Source organism: Anomaloglossus baeobatrachus, chromosome 1 (genome assembly GCF_048569485.1).
Source record: "Anomaloglossus baeobatrachus isolate aAnoBae1 chromosome 1, aAnoBae1.hap1, whole genome shotgun sequence".
Classification (NCBI taxonomy): Eukaryota; Metazoa; Chordata; class Amphibia; order Anura; family Aromobatidae; genus Anomaloglossus; species Anomaloglossus baeobatrachus.
Window position 1 is genome coordinate 842,736,054 of NC_134353.1, and position 22,165 is coordinate 842,758,218.

Here is a 22,165-nt window from a genome sequence, read left to right on the forward strand (position 1 = left end):
TTCAGAAGAAATGCTCCATATTATCCAATTCTAAGCTTTTCAGCTTTTAAATATCAAGTGGGGAAAATAGCTTCGCCTTGGGAAAACTGGAACAAGAAAGCTCTAATTATAATATTAATAGTGTCTTGGTGAAATGGAAGAGCATCACTTCAGAAAGCATCAGACTGCTACTTGACGAATTAATTTCCTCAAACACTTCATCTTGAGCAACAGAATGGTCATTAAAAGAAGAATTAATGATATATAAAACACTGACAAAAAAGGCAATCTTAGCCAACAAAAGACATATTTCAAAATGAAGGAAGAGTCTCAGAAGGAGTCTGTCAGCCCAAATTGACAGTAAAAATGAATCCCATTGCCTTGTACGAAATATAGCCTTATATAAGTTCCACCTTTAGGCCACGTTCACACTGTCAATATTTTACCTCAATATTTGTAAGCCACAACCAGGATTGGGTGAAAAATACATTAGTCAGGTAGGACTGGGTTAAATCCTAGTATTGCAGGGGTTGATTATGAGCCTCTGGCTTGCTAGGTCGAGAAAGCCAGGCTGTATGTTCACCTTGGCGGCTCTCACTTTGTTAAGGAGAGTGTAGTTTGTGGAAAGTGACCTGGCCGTTCAGAGGGAGCCGAGCACAGGTTGGAATACATCTATTTGGTGCTGGAAGCTATAAGAGCTCAGGCTAAAGTCCACATCTGAAGCGTGCACAAAGACCAAAGAAGGCTCAGAGCCAAGTTCAAAAGGTACATCTCAAACCATTGTCTGTTGGAAGTGTCATGCCCCAGGTCATATGTCAACTGTTGTTTGTTTAACCTCTTAACCAATGGATTGCTCCCGTGCCTCCCCCATACTCTGGAATGCTCTACCTCAGCATATCAGACTCTCCCCTACCGTGGAAAGCTTTAAGAGGAACCTCAAGACCCATCTCTTCCAACAAGCCCACAACCTACAATAACCCTCAGTCCAGTAGACCACTGCGCAACCAGCTCTGTCCTCACCTATTGTACCATCACCCATTCCCTGTAGACTGTGAGCCCTCGCGGGCAGGGTCCTCTCTCCTCCTATACCAGTCTGTTTTGTACTGTTAGTGATTGTTGTACGTATACCCTCTTTCACTTGTAAAGCGCCATAGAATAAATGGCGCTATAATTATAATAATAATAATAATAAAATAATAATAATTACTCCATAGACCAGCCCTATTCTTACTTCGCTTACACTGCCAACAGCTACTTTGCATCCTGGCGAGGGACCTCAGGTGACAGTGAGCAGTGTGACTGGACTCAGGAAGTTTGGTGACCCTGCTAAGGGCCACACTCCCAAATGTGCTAGTACCTGGGCAGTGGGTGGGGTGTAAGGTATATCCATGTTGACGCCAAGAACTGTCTCAGGTGGCCATACGCACAGACTGTGGTTCAGTGTCCCACAAAGTGGCAGTGATCAAGGACTTGTTGCATGTTCTTGATATTGGATGTGACTTTCCGTTGTTCTGGGACTTGAGTGCTAAAGATGTAGCATACAGTAGTACGGCATGCCACCAAAAGCCGGCTATGGTAACAAGGTCATGTAAATGGGGAATTTCATTTCACTGTACTGGCTAGAAAGAAGGATGTGGAAGCATCCTCTAATACTCCTGATCAAGAGGCGTCCCAAGGCAACTCTAGGACTGTGCAGCTCAGGGACTCAACAGTAAGACGTAATCATTGTCCTCAAATGGCCAGACATGATGGTCCGTTGTGTCAAGGGACCAAAGTGAGAGGCCAGATAAAAGAGTACTGCCTCAAGACACAAGAGGCACAATTCAGGGGGTATACATGGTTGGCATGAGAGAGACAGTTTAAGCCTGGGGACTGGGTACTGGTGTTAGTGCCTAAAGGGGAGAACAGGTTGCTTAACCATTCACAGTAACCCTATAGGGTGGTGGAGAAAGTGAGAGAAGTCAACTATAAAGTCCACCGACCAGGGAAAAGGAAGCCCTTTCACATTCCTAAAAATAAAATGGTTGGAAAATAGTAACCAGAAATAATGGCAGGTTCTTGGGATTACAAGGTCACCCTTGTGTCATCAAGCATGAGCCTCCAGCTCAGGTCAATCGGAAGCCTTGTATGCACAGTGTCCTGTGAGATGGTGCCCCGCCCTCGGCTTTGTGCAGGGGGGGGGGGGTATGTAGCAAAGCCATGTAGGGCTGGGTTAAATCCTAGTATTGCAGGGCCTGATCATGTGCTCCTGGCTAGCTATGACTACAGAGCCAGGCTGTGTGTTTGTCGCGGGCGGGGAGGAGGGTGTCAGCACTGCGCTCACCCCTCTGCTCGGGTCCGGCTGCACAGTGGTGGCTCGAGCGGTGGGCCGGATCCCGGGGGTTCTTGAGCGGCGCTCCTCGCCCGTGAGTGAAAGGGGATTGGGTTTTGGGATAAAGTCTATTGTCCGTGACGCCACCCACGGTTGTGGTGATTTGTTAGCACCACCGCTGCTCGGTGTGGGGATCCCGGGAGTGATGGTGTGAAGCAGCAAGTTGTTGTGTTGTCCCTCCGTGGGTAGGGGTTGGTGATCCCGGGGCCCAGCGATGAGGTGGGAGATGCAGGGCTTGGTGGGCGCAGGGACGCGGGGGCAGCGCTGTGCCTTGCGGCACTGTGGTACTCACTCAGCCTGAGACGATGACACAGTTCTCGGTAAAACACACGGCTGGAAAGACTGTTCCCACGGACGGCTGCACTTGCTTTCCCCAGTAGGTGACGGTGATGTCCCTTTGTCCTGCACCTATGTCGTTGATGGTTGCGATGGGTTCCCACCGGTAACCCGCTCCCCGGCTTCAAGCTGGACCGGAGGAGCTCTACTCTTTGCCCGCAGGCGCTGGCCCTCAGAAACTGGTGCCCTGGCGGTGGCGGTGTCTCTGCTTTAATGGTTGGGCTGTTGCCTTCAATCGGGACTTGGTTGTTGGGAGACAGCCGTCCCCTTCACTGACAGATTTGGCAAATTGTGGCGACTCCTAGCCTTGCCGGGGTCCGAGAGGCCCCTGCCCTGGTGCTGACTGTTCCTTGTCCACTGCTCCAGACCGCCGGGTCACCACCCGTCCGCGGTCCTTCCAGGAACTTCCGAGCAGTCACCCCTGCGGACAATCACCGCCGTCTGCTGACCTTGCTGTCTCCGTCCGGGCACACAGCCGGAACAACTTCAGGCTTTTCACACTCTTTCTCTCCTGTCACCACTCTTACTGTCCTCCTTTACCACTTTACTCTACTGTTACTCCTCTACTACTCCACTTCCTTCTACTTTGAACTTCCACTTCTATCTGCCTGGTTCTTCCCGCCTCCAGGGCTGTGAACTCCTCGGTGGGCGGAGCCAACCGCCTGGCCCACCCCCTGGTGTGAACATCAGCCCCTGGAGGAAGGCAACAAGGATTTTTGGGTTAGCTGATGTGCCTAACTGGGGTGTAGGGTGTGGTGGTGTGATGACCTGTGACCCCTGGCTTGCCCAGGGCGTCACATGTTCACCTGGGGAACTTTCACTCTGCTAGGGAGCAGAGTGCAGTGTGGGTAAACTGCTGACTGAGCCGTTGAGTGGGAGCAGAGTACAGGTTGGAATACATCTGTATATTGCTGGAAGCTATAGGAGCTCAAGCTGAAGGGTACCCAGAGACTGGTAGGAGCGTACACCTTGTTTATGGAAATTTGCTGCAGGAAAATGGACTGTAAACTGTTCGGGTGAGCCCGCACTGAAATATAGGTGCCTGCTGAATGAACTGTGTATTTGCGGTTATACCTCTGGGTCCAGAAGAGGCAGTCTTGTTTTGAATTCCTTGCAGTTTTATGAAATCAATAAAACTGCACATGTTTGGAGAAAATTGGATTGCCTGTGTGAACACTACCTAATGCCTACCTGAGAGTGTGAAACCCTACATGGTGCAGGAGTATTTATTATACCTTTCCTCTGATTGTTCCAGTCCTGATTCTGGCTTACAAATACGAATACAAAATAATGATTGCATACATCTTGGTGTTCTAATCAATTTCTGCAGAATGGAGACAGCAAAGTTTAATCAGATATGCTTATTAGAGCGCTTCATGCCCCCTTGGTGTGCCCAAGAGGCTTAGCGCACCAATACGCACAATGGTGACTGACAACCCTTGCTTGCTTGAGCTTTCTCTACAGACATTACTCAAACAGGTAAGCTAGAGCTGTCAATCACCAGTAAGGGAGAAGGTATACAAAGCAAGTGGGCAGAACAGTGAATTAAGCCTTTTGACCACACCAATGGTGCAATCGGTAGTCCGGACATGATTTCCAAAAGAAGAACAACCCGCGTTTCATGGATATGTGAAACTGACCAATAATTGCAACTACTACAAGGGTTATATCCCCTACAAGGGTATGTACTTAGTGTATACTGTTAGTATGAGCCAACACACTCCCATTAAAGGGGTTGTCCACTACTTTTACATTGATGGCCTATCCTTAGAATAGGTCATCAATGTCTGATCAGTTGAGTTCCGACACCCGCACCCCCGCCGATCAGCTGTTCTCGGTCGCGACAGCAGGCAGCTGGAAAAGCTCAGTTCTTCAGCTGCTCAGTCTTCTGATACTCGGCCGAGTACTGCACATCTGCCTCTTATTGATCTGAATGGGAGGCAGATGTGCAGTACCCAGCCGCGGTCACAATCAGAAGACGCAGCAGCTCCAGAACTGAGCATTTCCGGCTGCCTTCTGCCAACCCCGAACTGAAAACATCTGACCGGCCAGGGTGCTGGGTGTCGGACTCCGAGTGATCAGACATTGATGACCTAACCTAAGGATCAGCCATCAATGTAAAAGTAGTGGACAACCCCTTTAAGAAATTGTACACACATCAAAACAATATACATTGTAGAAGCTCTAATTCATGAATTTACAGAACCACAAAATAGACTCACATACCTAAAATTAAAGTTGGCCAATTAGTAATTCTCGCCTTCAGACCCTGGTGAAAGATTTCATGTAGAAACATGATGGTTTCACTGTAGGAGATAAAGAAAGAATAGATGACAATCTCGGTATATATCCTTGTCATTATACTCTCATCAATTTTCCGCTCCTCGTTATTAAATAGATAACTAGCGCATGAATGACGGCTGAAAATAAATGAGCGATAAAACAAAGTAAATAATTCATCAATGAAAAGTGAAGAACTGAAGGTTAAATTACAGGTCATCAGCGAGAAAGGTCAGGATTAATCAGCCGCCACGCGATAAATACGGCACAGCTGGTGATTTATATGATTGTGAGATTAACAATAATTCCTGCACAGAGAGGACAAACCTGGCAATATATAGGAGTGCGTTACATACAAAGAATATGACTAAATTAAAAAATTTGTTTTATTCCTATCAGTATTTAAAGGTCAGTCTGCTTTATCTTTATTTTAACAATTGTGTTGGAGATATGATTTTGTGGCACATACTAATACACAAGAATAGTATTCGTTACAGACCGTATACCTCGCCTATTTTCAAAATGGCTTCTGATAGAGGACCGTGTAACCAATGACAATCCAGCCATCTCAAGAAAATGGGGGATAGATAAGGGATGCCTTAACCAGTCAGCCATAACCTTGTGATGCATTTGGGTGCAGTGGAGTTTGACATGGAGTTATGTTCTGAGAAATTGTGGAGGAACTATGTAAATTTAATTTGGCTAGGAAATGGGATAGGCTACCCTAAAAAGATGCATTATTAGGGAGCGTCTGAAGCTAAGTAAGTTGTGATTCGTCCTAGCTTCTTGGGGTAGAGCGTTCCAGAGGATTGGTGCAGCTTGAGAGGAGTCTTGGAACCGGGAGTGGGAAGTTTGGATTAGTGTGGATGTTAGTTGAAAGTCATTTGCAGAGCGTAGGGAACGGGTAGGGTGATAGAGAGGAGGGTGGAGATGTAGGGGGGTGCTGCACTGAGTAGAGCTTTGTGGGTGAGAACAAGCAATTTGAATTGGATCCTGTGATATATGGGCAGCCAGTGCAATGACTGGTATAGAGATGAGGCATCCGAGTGTTGAGGGGGGCCATTAGATGAAATACTTGATTAACCTCTTGACAAGGGATTGTGGGAAATGTGTCAATTTGCCTTTGTAAGAGTTCACCCTAACACGAGTATCGGTTAGACAGGTAGGTGACCGTGGCTGCTGCATTAAGGATGGAGTGTAGAGGAGAGAGTCTAGTTAGGGGGAGACCAATTAATAAAGAGTTACAGTAGTTGAGGCGGGAGTGGATCAGGGCCACGGTGAGGGTTTTTGTCGTTTCCATTGTGAGAAAGGGGCAGATTCTAGAGATGTGCTTGAGATTCAAGGTAAAGGAGTGGGCAAGAGATTGTGTATAGGAGGTGAAGGAGAGATCAGTGTCAAGTATAACACTCAGACAGTGAGCCTGCTGTCTAGGAGTTATCATGGTGCCACACACACTATGTAGAAGGGCGGCCAGGACTCTGTCCTGCTGCGGTGATGTGACTTCTCTCTCACTTTGGCCAGCACTCCGGTCTTTTCTGTTTTGCATATTTTCCACAAAGTAGGGATGGTTGTTGGGAGTCTAGTTAGTCACCCAGGCTTCAGAAGGAGGAGGACAAAGATGGCTGAAAGAGGAGGCGCCGGTACTGGAGAACGGGACACCCATCCGACCAGTCTGCACCGCCCCGCCCCTTAGGTAAGTATTATAAAGTCATTTTTATGTTCTACACAGTGGCCTGGGCTCTTATATACAGCATGTTAGAATGCTGTATATAAGAGCCCACTAGTGTTTGCTGCAGCTTATAGTCGCTAAATCTGGTGACAGATTACCTTTAAGGAAAATCCAATTCCTGAAAGACGTGAAAGAAAACCAATGTTTTGCCTTACAGTCAGCTTAAAGACCTTTAGGCTTACTATAAGGCGAAATGTCGGTTTTTGTTCGCATGTATGAACTGGATTTTCATTAAAGTGGACACTGTTCTTTTTGCTGCAACATATTCGTGTGCTGAAGTTATTCCTTGGATTATGTTATACTTTACTTCAGAGCACCAATTCAGCAGCGTGAGCAGACCTAGTCTTATATTTTTCTGAAATGCTCCAGAAGAGAGTTTGGCTCCCTCATTGCAGCCAGATGCGATTTATGTTGCCCACGGTTTGGGCAGAATGAATCAGGTGACAGGTTCCTTTTAAGAAATTCTGTGAGTTAGAATAATAAAATCTGTTGAATAGTATATAACAAAACCAAATATTCCCCCAATGGTTTTCATTTGTGTTGTTTACTAAAAGGGGTGGTTCACTATTTAGCTTTACTGGCCACATCGATATAATTTTCAGAAACACGGCTTCTCTCAAATATCTTGTGTAGTATATTCTGCCTCTGTGCGACGCTACTGCGGTCCGCTCATCCCCACTGCGTGACCCCCGAGATCCGGTGAGGTCACATCCACTTCCAGTTGACCCAACATTACTGAGGCGGCCCCAGTCTCCCTAAGTGACAGGGCTGTGGGCTGAGTTTCCCTGCACATCACAGCCCAGCATCACTCCTACTTACGGCACTCTGCAGGGAGCGAGAGATGCTGGACTGTGATGAGTGGTGAAAGACTCAGGAAGACTGGGGCCACCTCGGTGATGTCGAGTCAACTGGAAGTTGACATGACATCACCGGATCTCAAAGGTCACGGAGCCCGCGGCAGAGTCACGTGACGGGGATGAGCACTCCGCAATAGTGCAGCTCACAGGCAGATTTGCCAACACAAAGTATTTGAGAGAAGCCTAGTTTCTGAATGTTCTATCGATGTGGCCAGTAAAGCTAAGTAGTGAACCATCCCTTTAAATTCAGGCAGCAGGATTGTTAGTAGCAGCACTTGGAATTAATGGAGGTATCCGGGGCTCAGCACTTCCAGACATTTGCTCTGTGATTGTAATGTTCTTCTCTCTATCACTTTAGCAGCAATGGCTGTAACACATCAGGGAGGTAATCAATATTGGTCATGAGGTTACTGCAAATGTTTCTTCAACGCCAGAAAGAAATTCTACAACAAATCCAGACAGGAGGTAGAGGATTCAGAACATCTGACGAGAAAATCAATGATATAGAACACGCTGACATATTATTATAGAACTAAGCATTGAGCTTTGGGACGGTATTATCTTAGAGGAAACATGACGGTAACCTTTTTGTGTTTTCTTTTTTTTACCTGGCATAACAGCTCAAAGGAACATTAAGATTTGATATTTGCTTAGTAGCTGATCTAGGTAAAGCCACCTATACAAAGGGTTTGAAATCTAAGCAATTGAAACATTTGCTTGCCCTCAGATAGATCTGTGCTAGGAAGTGCCTTACCCTTTTATATAAAAAAAATAAAAATGATCTATTCTTGACAAAGTCAAGATTTTAATATGATTGTATTAACACTACATTTACTACAGGCTCCCACTTGGCATTAGGTCACAATATCCCACTGCGTATGGCCGACCTAACAGACTAATGAAAAAAGGGAAGCAATCATCAAAAAATTACCAATTGATTACATCAGGTTTTTTAGGTTAAATGTATTTTTAAAACATTTTTTCCACAATCTATTGATAAATAAAATAAAGAAAGAATTCTAGCAATTTTCACATAAGGACATATTTTTTAAACTTCCCATTGTTTCAGGAAACAACACATGTACATTGACCACAATAGACCCTGATCCTTTTGCATTGAAGTGCCTTAGGAGAGTGTAGAAAGGTCATTTTAAAGGAAGGGAAGCGCAGGTGAGCTGTGACATCACCTACTGTAATTGATGTATCCTTTGTTATCAGATGTGTATAGAGGTGTTATCAGTCAATATAATCCTGATAAAGAAACTTCTGTAAACTCTTCCTGAAAGATCAGCAGACACGAGCAGCTGTTAAACCCATGTGCACCTGTTAACACCTTAGATGGCGCTGTCAAATTCTGACAGCGCAATCTAACACACTCTGGTGGGGATCATACGGTTTCCTTCTTCCATCGGTGGACCCGGATTGCGATCACGAGGTACCAATGGGTTTCCATGGCAGCGCAGGGTCAAATGAGGACCCCTGTCGCTATCATGACATGTTTCCTGTGAAAACGTCTCAGAAAAAGTTGACAAAAGCGCAACTTTTATTTATTTATTTTTTTACAAACCTCTGAATTTTTTTTCACCACTTAAATAAAAGTAAAACTATACATGTTTGGCATCTATGAACTCATACTAACCTGGACAAGCATAATGCCAGGTCAGTTTTGCCATATAGTGAACATGGTAAATAAAAAAGCAAAAAAAAACCAAAAAAAACAAACAATTGTGCAATTGCAGTTTGTTTTGCAATTTCACCACACTTGAATTATTGTTCCAGTTTTCCAGTACACTATATAGTACAACTAATGGTTTAATTCAAAAGTACAACTCATTCCAGATAAAAACAAGACCTCATATGACTACATTGATTGAAAAATAAAAAAAAGTTATGGCCCTTGAAAGAAAAGGAGGAAAACACAAAAAATGGAAAATAATCCTTCATTATTTCTCCCCTGTGTGGTTTCATAGCCTCTATATACCGTAAATAGATTTCCCCGTCGCCGTGATTATAATTATGGCTGGCGCGCGCACGGTGTACCACTGAACTATTTAGGTCACTTCAATAAAATGTGATGTCAGGTACGCGGCTGGAAATCTTACGTCTGCACATTATGCCTGCCGTTCCTCCCTGCACTGATCCACCCTTCTGTGGACACAGGCTTCAATTTTGCTGTTTGCAGGCACCGGGGAGTCACCACTGCATCACAGTGCATGGGAGAGACTGCAGGCAGAATGCGCATGCGCGAGAGCTCTGGTGCTGTGCTCCTAATGTTACATGGACTCGGAAGAGAAGGGGAGGAAGAATTCTGTATAATGAAAACTGGAAGCAGTCTTCTTTTCCGGGCAACACACGCCCCATAGCCTTGAAGATAGAAGATATAGGGTGTGTGCGCACATCTGCATTCTGGTTGTCAAATAAAATGCAGCGTTTTGCCACTGCATGTGTGGCGCCCCTGACCTGGTCAGGCACCACTGAGTACTGCACCCATGCTGGGGACAGTACAATACAGGTAATCCAGAAGGCTGACCGAGGTGTGACTACACAGGCGCATAGTGATCAGGTCTCACACATGTACCTTTGAGAGGACCCCTGGGGATCCCAGGAGGGGGAAAAGCCTTCACCTCCACTGGAATAGTGGAGGGGGCCAAAAGCCTCCATCTCCTCTCAAGGGGTGTGGTAAGAGAGTCTGGTTGCTAGGTGGCGTAGGCAGGCACAAAAGGGAAAAGAGAAGGAGGAGTAAACAGTCTGCAGCAGAGTGTGGAGGAGTGAGGAGCAGGAAAGTGAGGCTCTGACAGGAGCAGCAGTGAAGGTCCCAGATGTGAGCCGGTTCAGTGCAGAGTCCAGGGAGCTCAGAGAGGAGCAGACCCCTGGTGCTGCTGTAGTCTGACAGCGTCCGCGCAGTGGCTACCGACGGGGGAGAACGGTCACCTAGGAGTGCTACCCGAAACCCATCTCCAGCTAGAGAGAGAGCACAGAGTGGGAAGTAAGGAGACTGCTAGGGAGTACCAGGCCCAAACGGGCGGCAGATCCCGGAGCGGGGATAGATCCACCTTTCCTTGCTAAACCTGCCGGTGTGGGGCCCTCAAAGCCCACACCACAACACCTAAAAGCCGCAGCCACGTAGCCACAGTTAGGGCCCACAGTTCACAGGAGGCAAGAAGCTGGAGTGATCTGGCCCAGGCAACAAGCACACGGCAAACGAAGGGGAGAGAGGCTTCAGCAACTTCCCTGGGTGACCCCCATAGGGACTAAAAGTCGGGGTTACCCCAAACCACCAAGGGCTAAGGAAGGCGAGTTGGTAGTCACCATCAGAAGTCAGCCTGAAGGATACCTGGTTCCACCCTGGTTCATCCCAGCTACGCCCGGGTTACTCACCCTGCCACCTGAAGTGAGTAAAAACCCTGAAAGACATTCTGCCTGTGTGGAGTTATTCTGCGCCTTGTGGTACTACGCACCTACACAGGGCCCTGGGGCTTGCCTCACTCTCAGGAGGCTATTCCAACTAACTGCACTCACCATCAGCCCCAGGCGTCCCTCAACCTGCAGTGGCGGTCCCCACTGACCGCAATACTGAGAGTGGCGTCACGACAATAGAAGATTCCCTACCTGTGACGAGATCCAGCCGAGTGGAGTCCCTGAAGGTAATGCACCGACACAACACCTGTGGGGCTTCACATCTGGCGTCACGAACAGGATAAGGACTAGACCTGTCCAGACAGGTGACCATGTGCCTGGGCGGTCCGCTTGAAAAATTGGAAGCGCCGCCATATTGCCACCATGAAAAGCGCGCTGAAAAACAACAGCAGCCCGCGCTGGGAGAAGTTACCGCCCACGAAGAGGTGTGGCTACCCAGAGATCCCCTGCAGAGTTCGGACCTCGCTTGTGAAGAGAGCGGAAGCGTCCAGAGACGGCGGAACGGAAAAGAAGCCAGCAGCTTGTTGTTAGAGAAAATGGCGTCTGAATGCAGAGACCCAGAGCCAGGCTCCGCTGCCTGGTGGTGTCGGGAGCTTGCCGAGTTCTGCGAACAACTGGAAGCCAGGATCGGAAGGCAGATCAGAGAGGGACGTGCGGAGTTCCTGGGGATGACCGCGGCGGTTCAGGCCTATGAAGGGAGAGCCGCGCGCCGAGTGCCAGACCGGACGGCGACGACTCAGACCCCGATGCTGCCACCGATGGGTGAGTCCAGTGATGCCCCTGCCAGCGCGAGTGCCCCGACCCCTGCTGTCACGCCCGCGGTCCCTGAAGAGGCGCCCGGCGCGGCGACGCTGATCCAGGCCGCAGCCATGCCAGGCGCGGCCCGCCAAGCCCAGGCCGAAGCAGCGATGCCCTGCTCGGCCCACCAAGACCCGGTCCCTGCAACAACGCCCAGCCCGGCCCGCAAAGATCCGGCTGCCGCCGCGACCCTCATCCGCGCCGCAGGTGTGACGCTAACCCAGGCCGCCGCCATGCTAGGCCCGGCCCGCCGAGACCCCACCGCAGCAGCAACGCTCGTCCGCGCCGCAAGTGAGGTGCTGAACCAGGCCGCCGCCACGTCAGGTGCGGCCCGCCAAGCCCAGATCGCTGCAGCGATGCCCAGCCCAGCCTGCAAGGATCCCATCGCGACAGCGACGCCGATCCAGGCTGCCGCAGCGATGCCCTGCGCGGCCCGCCAAGACAAGACAGACGTACCATTGTTTACCCCGGCCTGCAAGGCCAGAGCAGACACCGCTCCCCAGTCTAAAGAAGTCCCTGCTAGGAAGTCCCTGGTAGGTGAGGACCCCGCATACTGGCAGCTGAAGGCTGACCTGGAGGCCAAGTTCCCACAGGAGATGGTGGACCGGTACATGCTCCCTCCGCATACCCCCAAGACGACCCCTGCAGCAACCACGTCAAAGAGGTCCCCATCTGGGTCTGCTGAAGAAAGCCCATCCCCAGCACTGCCACCGAAGGAGTGCTTAGAAGAACTAAGGGGGAGAGGAGGCCAGAAAGCTGAGGCGCTGACCTCGGAGATACCAGCAGTGGATCCATGCCCAGAGCCAGAGATGTTGCCATACTCCCGCTGGGATGAAGAAGACCTGACACCGTCTGCGGAAGAAGATCTGCCCAAAAGCCTCACCTGGGAGCTGGTAAGCTGTACCTCGCAGAATCCAGCCCGCAAGACACGGCGCCGTAGCAGAACCCAGTCTTTCCCTGCACCGCCATCCCCAGAGCAGAGAGAAGTCACGGCCAGAGACCTAGAAGAAAAACGGTTCCTGAGAAGAGCCAAAGCACAGGTCAGAGGACCCCTTTGTAGAGGAATTGTGGAAGACTTTAGCCTGAAGTCAGGATACGGATTCATCGTTGCACATGGTATCAAAGAAGGCATTTTTGTCAATAGGAGAGACGTCAGAGCTAATTTGCCCAGAGGACATCCTGGAAGGAACCTGCGTACAGGAGACTCCGTACAGTTTACCATGCATCAAGGAGAAAGAGGGTGGTATGCGCTAGACGTAACACCATGTCCTACAGAGAAAGAAACAGATACAGAGAAAGAAACAGATACAGAAGATACAGAGGAAAGAAAAGAAAAGGAACCCATTGATGACCAAGATGAAGAAAAAGGCCAAGAAAGCAGCAGGTGCCGCAGCCCTACAGGCCCAAGCCCTGGTGAAGAGGAATCTGCCTAAAGTAAGAAGCATAGAAGTTCCCAGTTTGACAGTTTGAAAGTTTGCAACGTTACTGTTTAAGAGATGTGCCCACATAAACTAATGTGAGAAATGAACCTTAAGGCTATGAACTGGCTATAGCCACAAACTCTCGCAGTGTAAATAGTTACACCAGAGGGCACCACCACCACCAGAGTCAGCCTGTTTAGGGGCTTGGCTCGTCTGCAACCAGGGAGCACGTCCGTATATAGGGCCTTGGCTCACCTGCAACCAGAGAGCATGCCTGTTTATGGGGCCTGGCTCTCCACCACAAAGAGGGTACCTGGTCAGCACCAACTGTGGAGGCCGCCTCTACATCCTGCCAGAAGAGGCTGAAGGCGCGGCTCCACCAGGCCAGGTATACCCTGAAGACCACCAGACCATGAAAGCCGCCTCTACATCCTGCCAGAAGTGGCTGAAGGCGCGGCCAACGTGAGAGGGTTTTGGGTGGGTTAATGGACTTGTGGGTGGAGGGTGGTGATGTATGGTACCTGGTGCTTTTAAAAATGTTTTACATGTTTTAATGTTTTATGCATTTTAAAATGTTGTCTTGCAGCCCGAGGACGTGCTGGTGATAACTAAGGGGGAATGTGGCGCCCCTGACCTGGTCAGGCACCACTGAGTACTGCACCCATGCTGGGGACAGTACAATACAGGTAATCCAGAAGGCTGACCGAGGTGTGACTACACAGGCGCATAGTGATCAGGTCTCACACATGTACCTTTGAGAGGACCCCTGGGGATCCCAGGAGGGGGAAAAGCCTTCACCTCCACTGGAATAGTGGAGGGGGCCAAAAGCCTCCATCTCCTCTCAAGGGGTGTGGTAAGAGAGTCTGGTTGCTAGGTGGCGTAGGCAGGCACAAAAGGGAAAAGAGAAGGAGGAGTAAACAGTCTGCAGCAGAGTGTGGAGGAGTGAGGAGCAGGAAAGTGAGGCTCTGACAGGAGCAGCAGTGAAGGTCCCAGATGTGAGCCGGTTCAGTGCAGAGTCCAGGGAGCTCAGAGAGGAGCAGACCCCTGGTGCTGCTGTAGTCTGACAGCGTCCGCGCAGTGGCTACCGACGGGGGAGAACAGTCACCTAGGAGTGCTACCCGAAACCCATCTCCAGCTAGAGAGCACAGAGTGGGAAGTAAGGAGACTGCTAGGGAGTACCAGGCCCAAACGGGCGGCAGATCCCGGAGCGGGGATAGATCCACCTTTCCTTGCTAAACCTGCCGGTGTGGGGCCCTCAAAGCCCACACCACAACACCTAAAAGCCGCAGCCACGTAGCCACAGTTAGGGCCCACAGTTCACAGGAGGCAAGAAGCTGGAGTGATCTGGCCCAGGCAACAAGCACACGGCAAACGAAGGGGAGAGAGGCTTCAGCAACTTCCCTGGGTGACCCCCATAGGGACTAAAAGTCGGGGTTACCCCAAACCACCAAGGGCTAAGGAAGGCGAGTTGGTAGTCACCATCAGAAGTCAGCCTGAAGGATACCTGGTTCCACCCTGGTTCATCCCAGCTACGCCCGGGTTACTCACCCTGCCACCTGAAGTGAGTAAAAACCCTGAAAGACATTCTGCCTGTGTGGAGTTATTCTGCGCCTTGTGGTACTACGCACCTACACAGGGCCCTGGGGCTTGCCTCACTCTCAGGAGGCTATTCCAACTAACTGCACTCACCATCAGCCCCAGGCGTCCCTCAACCTGCAGTGGCGGTCCCCACTGACCGCAATACTGAGAGTGGCGTCACGACAATAGAAGATTCCCTACCTGTGACGAGATCCAGCCGAGTGGAGTCCCTGAAGGTAATGCACCGACACAACACCTGTGGGGCTTCACACATGTGCGTTTAAAAATGCATCCAAAATGCTGTGTTTGGGATGCATTTTGAATGCAGCTTGAATGTGTTCTGGATGCGTGCTCTCCTACAGAGAGGGAAATGCATCCGAAACGCACGAAAGAAGTGACATGTTGCTTTTTTTAAACGCATTCATTTTGTCAAATATTTGCGTTTAAAAAAGCAACGTGCGCATGGAATTTGCTTAATTCTCAGACTTTGCTGGGGACGCAGAACGCATACATTTACACTGCAGTTTAAAATGCTGCGTAAACACATGAAAAACGCAACATGCGCACACAGCCTTAAAGGAGGATTTTTGCCAAACGACCCCTCATCCAGGAGGCATACCACTATGGCTACGTTTACCTTTATGCCACCTGTATTCCCATATTAATAACTAAAAAGAGGGGCAGAGTCCATTTATAGTAAATTTATATAATAATAAAATGCATAGAATTAAATTTAGGTTATATTGACATGTTGCTGACTTTCAAAAATCATTCTATCATTGATCTGACAAGTTGTAGATTTGCACCATAAGTTCTCTGGCAATTTCTTAGCACTCTGAATGAGAAATGTGGTGTCACCTATAACCCCTGGGAAACATCTTTATTTTTCAAATTTGATTAGTTAAGAGATCTGTAGTAGGCTCAGATTTGTCTTACTGAATTGTTAAGGAATATGTGCCATAGTAAGGGCTAGAGTTGAGCGAGTACCTAACTATTCGTACTCTCCTTACACATAACAAGTACAGTCTAATACTCGCATATTAATTCTGAATAGCGTGTGCAATGCAAGTCAATGGCGAATACTCACAATGTAACGAGTAATCCGAATGCCATACTATTTGCCACTCGCACGAATAGTATAGCATTCGGGTTACTTGTTACTTTACGAGTTTTTCCCCACTGACTTGCATTGCACACGCTATTTGGAACAAATACGCGAGTATTAGACAGAACTCGTTATGATAGTTAGGTACTCACTCAACTCTAGTAAAGACTTATTTGCACAGGAGATTTGAGGGAGGTTAGGTCACAACAGCTGCACTTTCATTTGCCAATGGTTATAAAAAGGGTTAAAATGAGATCTGGACTCTTAGCAATGAAAGGATATGAAAAGCTGTTGCCATTATGAAGACCACAATCATTTCCTGATTTGCCAAACATCTAAACTGATGCCTGGATCTTATCACGTGCAATAAATACATCCTTTTATCGAACATTCGATAATATCATTACTTTTGGGTATAACTGGCTATATACTGGGAGTGTGGATTTAGTCTTTAGAAAAAAAAATTGGACAAAACCATGAAACTTGGTCTAGCTGGAAAGTCATCATTCTTCTAAAGTCTTTGTTATTGTTTTTTTCCCTCACTTCTGGGATTGGCTAGCGGAGAGCATTGTTGAACAAAACTTCTGGAGTTTTTGTGATACCAAACTTTCTGCAGCGCCCATCCCTGTATAGTTATATAATCATATGGGTCTAAAGATGGAAATACTTTGCTACTTATGCTTTAATCTCTTAAGTAATGTCTTGAGTATTATTGATTTACATACATTGAGGAGGAAGGAAGATTATGTTGAACATAATTCTCCTATTGTTGACTCAGCATAAGCTATTTTGATGAAATGCTTACCCCACTGGACATTACCATCACAAGATATCTATCTAAATGTGGACCATTATGTACAGATCAGATTTTTAAAGGTCCTTATTGCTATGACCGGAAACAGTAGCAATAATAGAAAATAACAAAATAAATGTATCAATACAAGAGTGTTTAAATTTAGTTTTGATTGTGACTATGTTACCCTTTAACTGTTTCACAATGTTTGATACACCATAATTTCTGGAATATAAGACACATGGCTTACCGGAGTGGCGGTGGTGGGGGGGATGTCATAGGAGGCAGGGTGGACGATACTGAGGGTGTTACTGCAGCGTTGCGGTGGCAGTGGGCACCTCATCTGACTGCGGGATCTATTGACTCGCTGGTGGTTGACACAAGGAACTTTAAGAAAACTGCTGCAGAGGTGGCGCATGCGCATATTTACTTCAAGAAAATGGCTGTGGAGTCCTTTCTGAGCAAGCGGCTCCTCCGTGGCAATTTTCTTGAGGTCCATCGCATCAACCGCGGGTGATTCAATTGAGCCCGTACTCAGGTCAGGAGCCCACCTCCACACTGACAGCCCGTCCTGTGACCCTCCGGAGTCACTCCACTGCAGTGACACCCCCGCAGCACACTAGCAGATCAATGGTGCCTGCCACCTTGACAACCCTGAGGCCGTAGTATCATTGACCCTCCGTCCACTAACCCCCCTGGGATGCAACACCCGCTCCTCTGAGCCCAGAGCATCACTGACCCTTCCTCCTGTGACCTTCCTAAACCACTCCACCACTGTCGCTGTACCCGGTAAGCATTAGGATTGAGACACACTAGGAAGACGAACCCTCATTTTGATATTAAAAAATATTTCTATTTTCCTCCTCTAAATTTGGGGTGCGGTCTTATAATCCGGGGTGCCTTATAAACCGAAAAATATGGTATTTGATATGTTTGAATATATTACACTTTGTTTTGGAGCAAATTTTCTGCATTGCAACCCAGCCCATACTGGAGTGAGAATTGCGTTCATCTTTTACACCTCTGGAATAGTAATTAAGGATTAAAAAACTAAAACAAAATATGAATAAATAATCCAACACAAAAAGACACAATTGACACGTGTTAGTGGGTGAACCGTAAAGAGCAATTCCCCTGAAATGAATGAATGAAGAAATAATCCTAGTAGAAAGTCTAAAGCAATCACTTAATAATTAGATATTCATAGAAGGTGCAAAATGGCATACAAAGAGAAAAAGAAAAGTTTAAGTACAATAAAAAATCTAATTTGAAGTATAATAGCATATATCATGGCAGCCCAGATATGGAGGCTCACCCATTCCACTGGTCTACGAAATATTCCTTTTTTTGTGTTAACGTAGAAAATAGGCTGATTATTATGGCAATTTGTCCCCTCACCAACTCTGCTTTCAGAATTGTTCTATCGGGCATCGATTTTGAGTAACGTGGTTCTTTTTGAATTTTAACAGATTACGTAATATGTTTTTGTTTTTTAAATTATGCAAAATCAAAACTTTTGAATATTTTGAGGCAGGTGTGTCCCTTCTTAGTCCCCAACCGTAGTTTGCAAAGATTTATGAACGACTCTCACGACGATGCCACTGTCTCAATTTTGTATCAAAAGCAGTGTCTTTCTTACTCTCCCTTATTTGTGGCCCCACGAAAATGCTTTCCTTTATCTTGGCCTTGTTGATTTGTGAAAACTTGTTTCTGAGGTATGTAAAATCCTCGGCATCACGATCCATCGTCTTGACAAAGTTCTACATCAGCCCAAGTTTTCTGGAGCTACCAGAGGCTGAGGCAGGACATTCTTTTTTTCCAGGAGAAACTATTTCTTGGTGACCACTGTTTTAGCTTTAAATGGTTTTTACAATCTCTGCTATCGCATTTGCAGAAAAAATAACAAAACCTTTTATAGCTGAGCTGCAACCCAAACACTTAGGCCACCAAAAACATTCCACTCATAGTTTGGCAATGGACTTTTGACTGCAGAAGGCGCATATTTTCACATTTCTTTCAGACTTGTTGCATAAGCCAGAGGATCGGATGCATTTTCGTTGCAATTATGCATAAGTACTGTTTTTTGAAGAGTCTATAAAAAGTCTCCACTCTTCAGGTCTGTGCTCGTCCCATTGCATCTAGCAGAGAGTTTGTATCATTGATGTAAATTAGGTCTCAGTCCAGTGAAAATAAGTGTTCAAGCTTCTACTGCCTATGGCAGTAAGAACATATTTAAAGGGAACCTGTCAGGTCCAATATGCACCCAGGACCACGAGCAGTTCTAGGTGCATATTGCTAATCCCTGCCCAACAGTCCCTGTATCTAGTAGTATAGATAAAGAGATCCTTAGAAAAAGTATTTCTAAAGATTTTTTACTATATGCTAATGAGCGAGGGGACTAGCTCCCTGGGCGTTAGTTCCCCAGCCAGTTGTCCACATTAGCATGTTAGTACGCCCTTGTGGGCGTGCTATCACGCTAATGAATACACAGCATCATAGGATGATCTCACTCACCTCTTCGCCGCCATCGCGTCCGACGGGGGATTTCGGCTCAGTGCACATGACCTCGGAGATTGGGTTATGCGCACTATGAAGCCGGGTGTACGCGTCCTAGCTTCAAACTTACATAGTGTGCATGATCAACACTCTCAGGTCATGCGCACTGAGCCGGACACAATGGCGGCGGAGAGGTGAGTGAGATCAACCTGTGACGCTGCATATTCATTAGTACGGTAGCACACCCACAGGAACATACTAACATGCTAATGGGGGCGACTGGCCAGGCAACTAATGCCGTCGCTCATTAGCATACAGTAAAAGATCTTTAGAAATACATTTTCTAAAGATCCCTTTATCTATGCTAGTGTATACAGGGACAGTTCGGCAGGGATTAGCAATATGCACCCAGAACTGCTTGTGGTTCTGGGTGCATGCATATTGTACCTGACAGGTTCCCTTTAAGTAGCCTGCTCCAGCAAGTGCCAGCCTTTGAGTCTTGAAGCTAAAAGCTCTACCTGACTTTTTTGATAGGTTCAGATCACAGACTAAATAATTTAGATCAACCAGGTTTAGTTTGTGAGACTCTCCAGACTCAAGGCCTAGAAAATCAGGATCTTCTTGATAAGCTTCTTCTACCAAATCAGCGTCTGAATCTTCTTACGGATCCAATTTCCAAGATGTTGGTGGAGAAGGGACTGGCAACTTCTAACAGACTTTTACCAGCAATCTTTGTCATACAGAAATATCAATCTGTAGAATAGTCTCTTGGCTTACTCCATTCCATTGGAACAGCAAATGCCATGTGCCATGGTTTACCATTGAGCCAATTTGTGAGAAGTGTAACACAAGATCACCAACAAATGTGAGGGGCCCATATTTTGGGATCTCCAATTTTGCACTGAAAATACAAGAAATAACTTTTCTTCACTCAGAGAGTTATGCTTCTTCTCTGTGATTTTAAAGTCACTTCGCCACAAATAACACAAAAGTTGTAGGGGTGGTTTAAACATCTGCGCAACATGTTTAACAGAATGTCCTACGGCACACGAACAACAACAGAATTAAAATGATATTATAACAGTTTAAAGTAAAAGAAAACATATCGCTAAAAATACAATTGATATTCACAAAGGACAGTGAAATAATTAAGCTTTTTGGGTATGTAACCCATGGAACTTCAATAAAATGGTACTGGAGATCGCGGTGCGTGCATGCGCGGATTCCAGCGTCATTTTACTGAAGAGTTTTAAGAAAAACATAATACTTTGCATGTGCCAGACAGGGCTCTAATCGCGGTGGCAGAGGGGACACATTAAATAGAGGGTAGGCAGGCAGCCAGAGGAGGAAGCATTAGTGAAGACCCGACCCACAAAGTCCTGCCCCGATGCACATGCCACTCAAGCAATGCACTAATTTCTGGACCTTTGGTTAAGTTTTTTTCTGCAATCAAAGACCTGATCTTTAAACTGAAGGTATGGATTGATTTGCCATCCTAACGCCAGTATGAGAGAACCTGTACTTTATATGTGATAAAGCTGCTGGTTGGTTCCCTTTAAAGGAAACCTGTCACCATATTTTTCCCCTATAAACTGTGTCTACCACCAGTAAGCTCTTATATACTGTATTCTAGAATGCTGTATATAAGTCCGGAAGACTATCTGTATAACGTAAAAAAAGCTTTTATTATACTTACCTGTGGGCTGGTCCTGTCCAATGGGCATCTCTGGTCTTGATCCGGGGCCTCTTATCTTCTTGCAATCGCCGTCCTAAGTCATCCACAAAGTCTTCCATCGTGCTCCTGCGCACACGCACTTCTCTGTCTTGCCAAGGGTAGAGCAATGTATTGTAGTGCGCATGCACGGTCACTCTTTGACCTTTCCTCATACCTGCAAATAACAGTATTTTGCTCTGACATCTTCAGGGCAGAGAGAAGTGCGCATGCACAAGATTGCTATGGAGGACTTTCTGTGCATGACATAAAACGCATCATCCACATGAAGAAGGGAAGGATGGTGCTTGCAAGAAGATAGAAGGCACCAGATTGAGACCATCGTCAACCATCGGACCGGACCGCCCCGCCTGCGAGTATAACAAAAGCTCCTTTTTTAGACTGTCTTGGGGACTTCTACACAATAGAATGCAGGGCAGGTCAGTGAGGCTGCACTGAATGCACCCTGACTGCTGAGCCCGGTATGTAAGGGGTTTAAATCCCACTCCCATGCCCAAATCCTGCCCCTTTTAAGGTGTCCAATCCCACTATTTTCCTCACTATTGGCTCCCCTATATAATTCCCCTTACTTCCTGGATTCGGCCTCTCCTCATCCTGAGACTTGGATGCTGCTGTGCTGCTGGCAACCCGGACACAGTCTGCTGCTGGTGAGAGATGGCCGACACTTTGGCTGCTGCCATAAGGGACAGAATCGAGAGGGATGGTGACGCCTGGCTTAACGCTTTCTTAGATAAGTCACGTCCCGTCCCTCCTGAGGCTCAGGCGGTGATTCCCGGCGGCAGGCGGTCCGCTCGGTGAACCCATGCGCCTGAGTCCCACACCGAAAATGTCGCGGGGCGTGCGCACTTCTCGTGCTCGCGCCTCGCGACTAGCCCGCCAAATTTCCTCTCGGTTCCCGACCGCAGTGGCTACACGCCAGTACTGTCCCTCTGGTAGCGTGGCCCTGCGGTCGGTAGCTATGACATCACGGTGCATGCGCACTTCTCGTGCGCGCGCCTCGCAACTAGTACCGCCCACTTTCACCCAGCTCCCGACCGCAGCGGCTGCGCGCCAGTACTGTCCCTCTGGCTGCATGGACCTGCGGTCAGCAGCTATTATCCCCCATGTACCACCAACTCATGCGGATCCCTCACCCCTCACCCCTCAACCCCTCCCAGCTCCTCACTCCCTCCCAGCTTCCGGCCATGGCCGCTGCACGCCGACACTATTCCCCTGTCAGTGTAGAGCTGCGGCCGGTATTAGTTAACCCCTGCCTCCCCGAACCGCTAGTAAA

The 22,165-nt window shown here is 47.6% G+C and overlaps 1 protein-coding gene across 1 annotated transcript in view; it reads right to left on the reverse strand.

Annotated features, from left to right (window-relative positions):
* RASGRF2 (Ras protein specific guanine nucleotide releasing factor 2) overlaps positions 1 to 22,165 on the reverse strand; it is a 429,820-nt gene that overhangs the window by 143,205 nt on the left and 264,450 nt on the right. Inside the window, exon 6 of the mRNA XM_075325142.1 lies at positions 4,913 to 4,992. Coding sequence (XP_075181257.1) covers positions 4,913 to 4,992 — 80 coding nt within the window. The remainder of the gene's footprint in view (positions 1 to 4,912; positions 4,993 to 22,165) is intronic.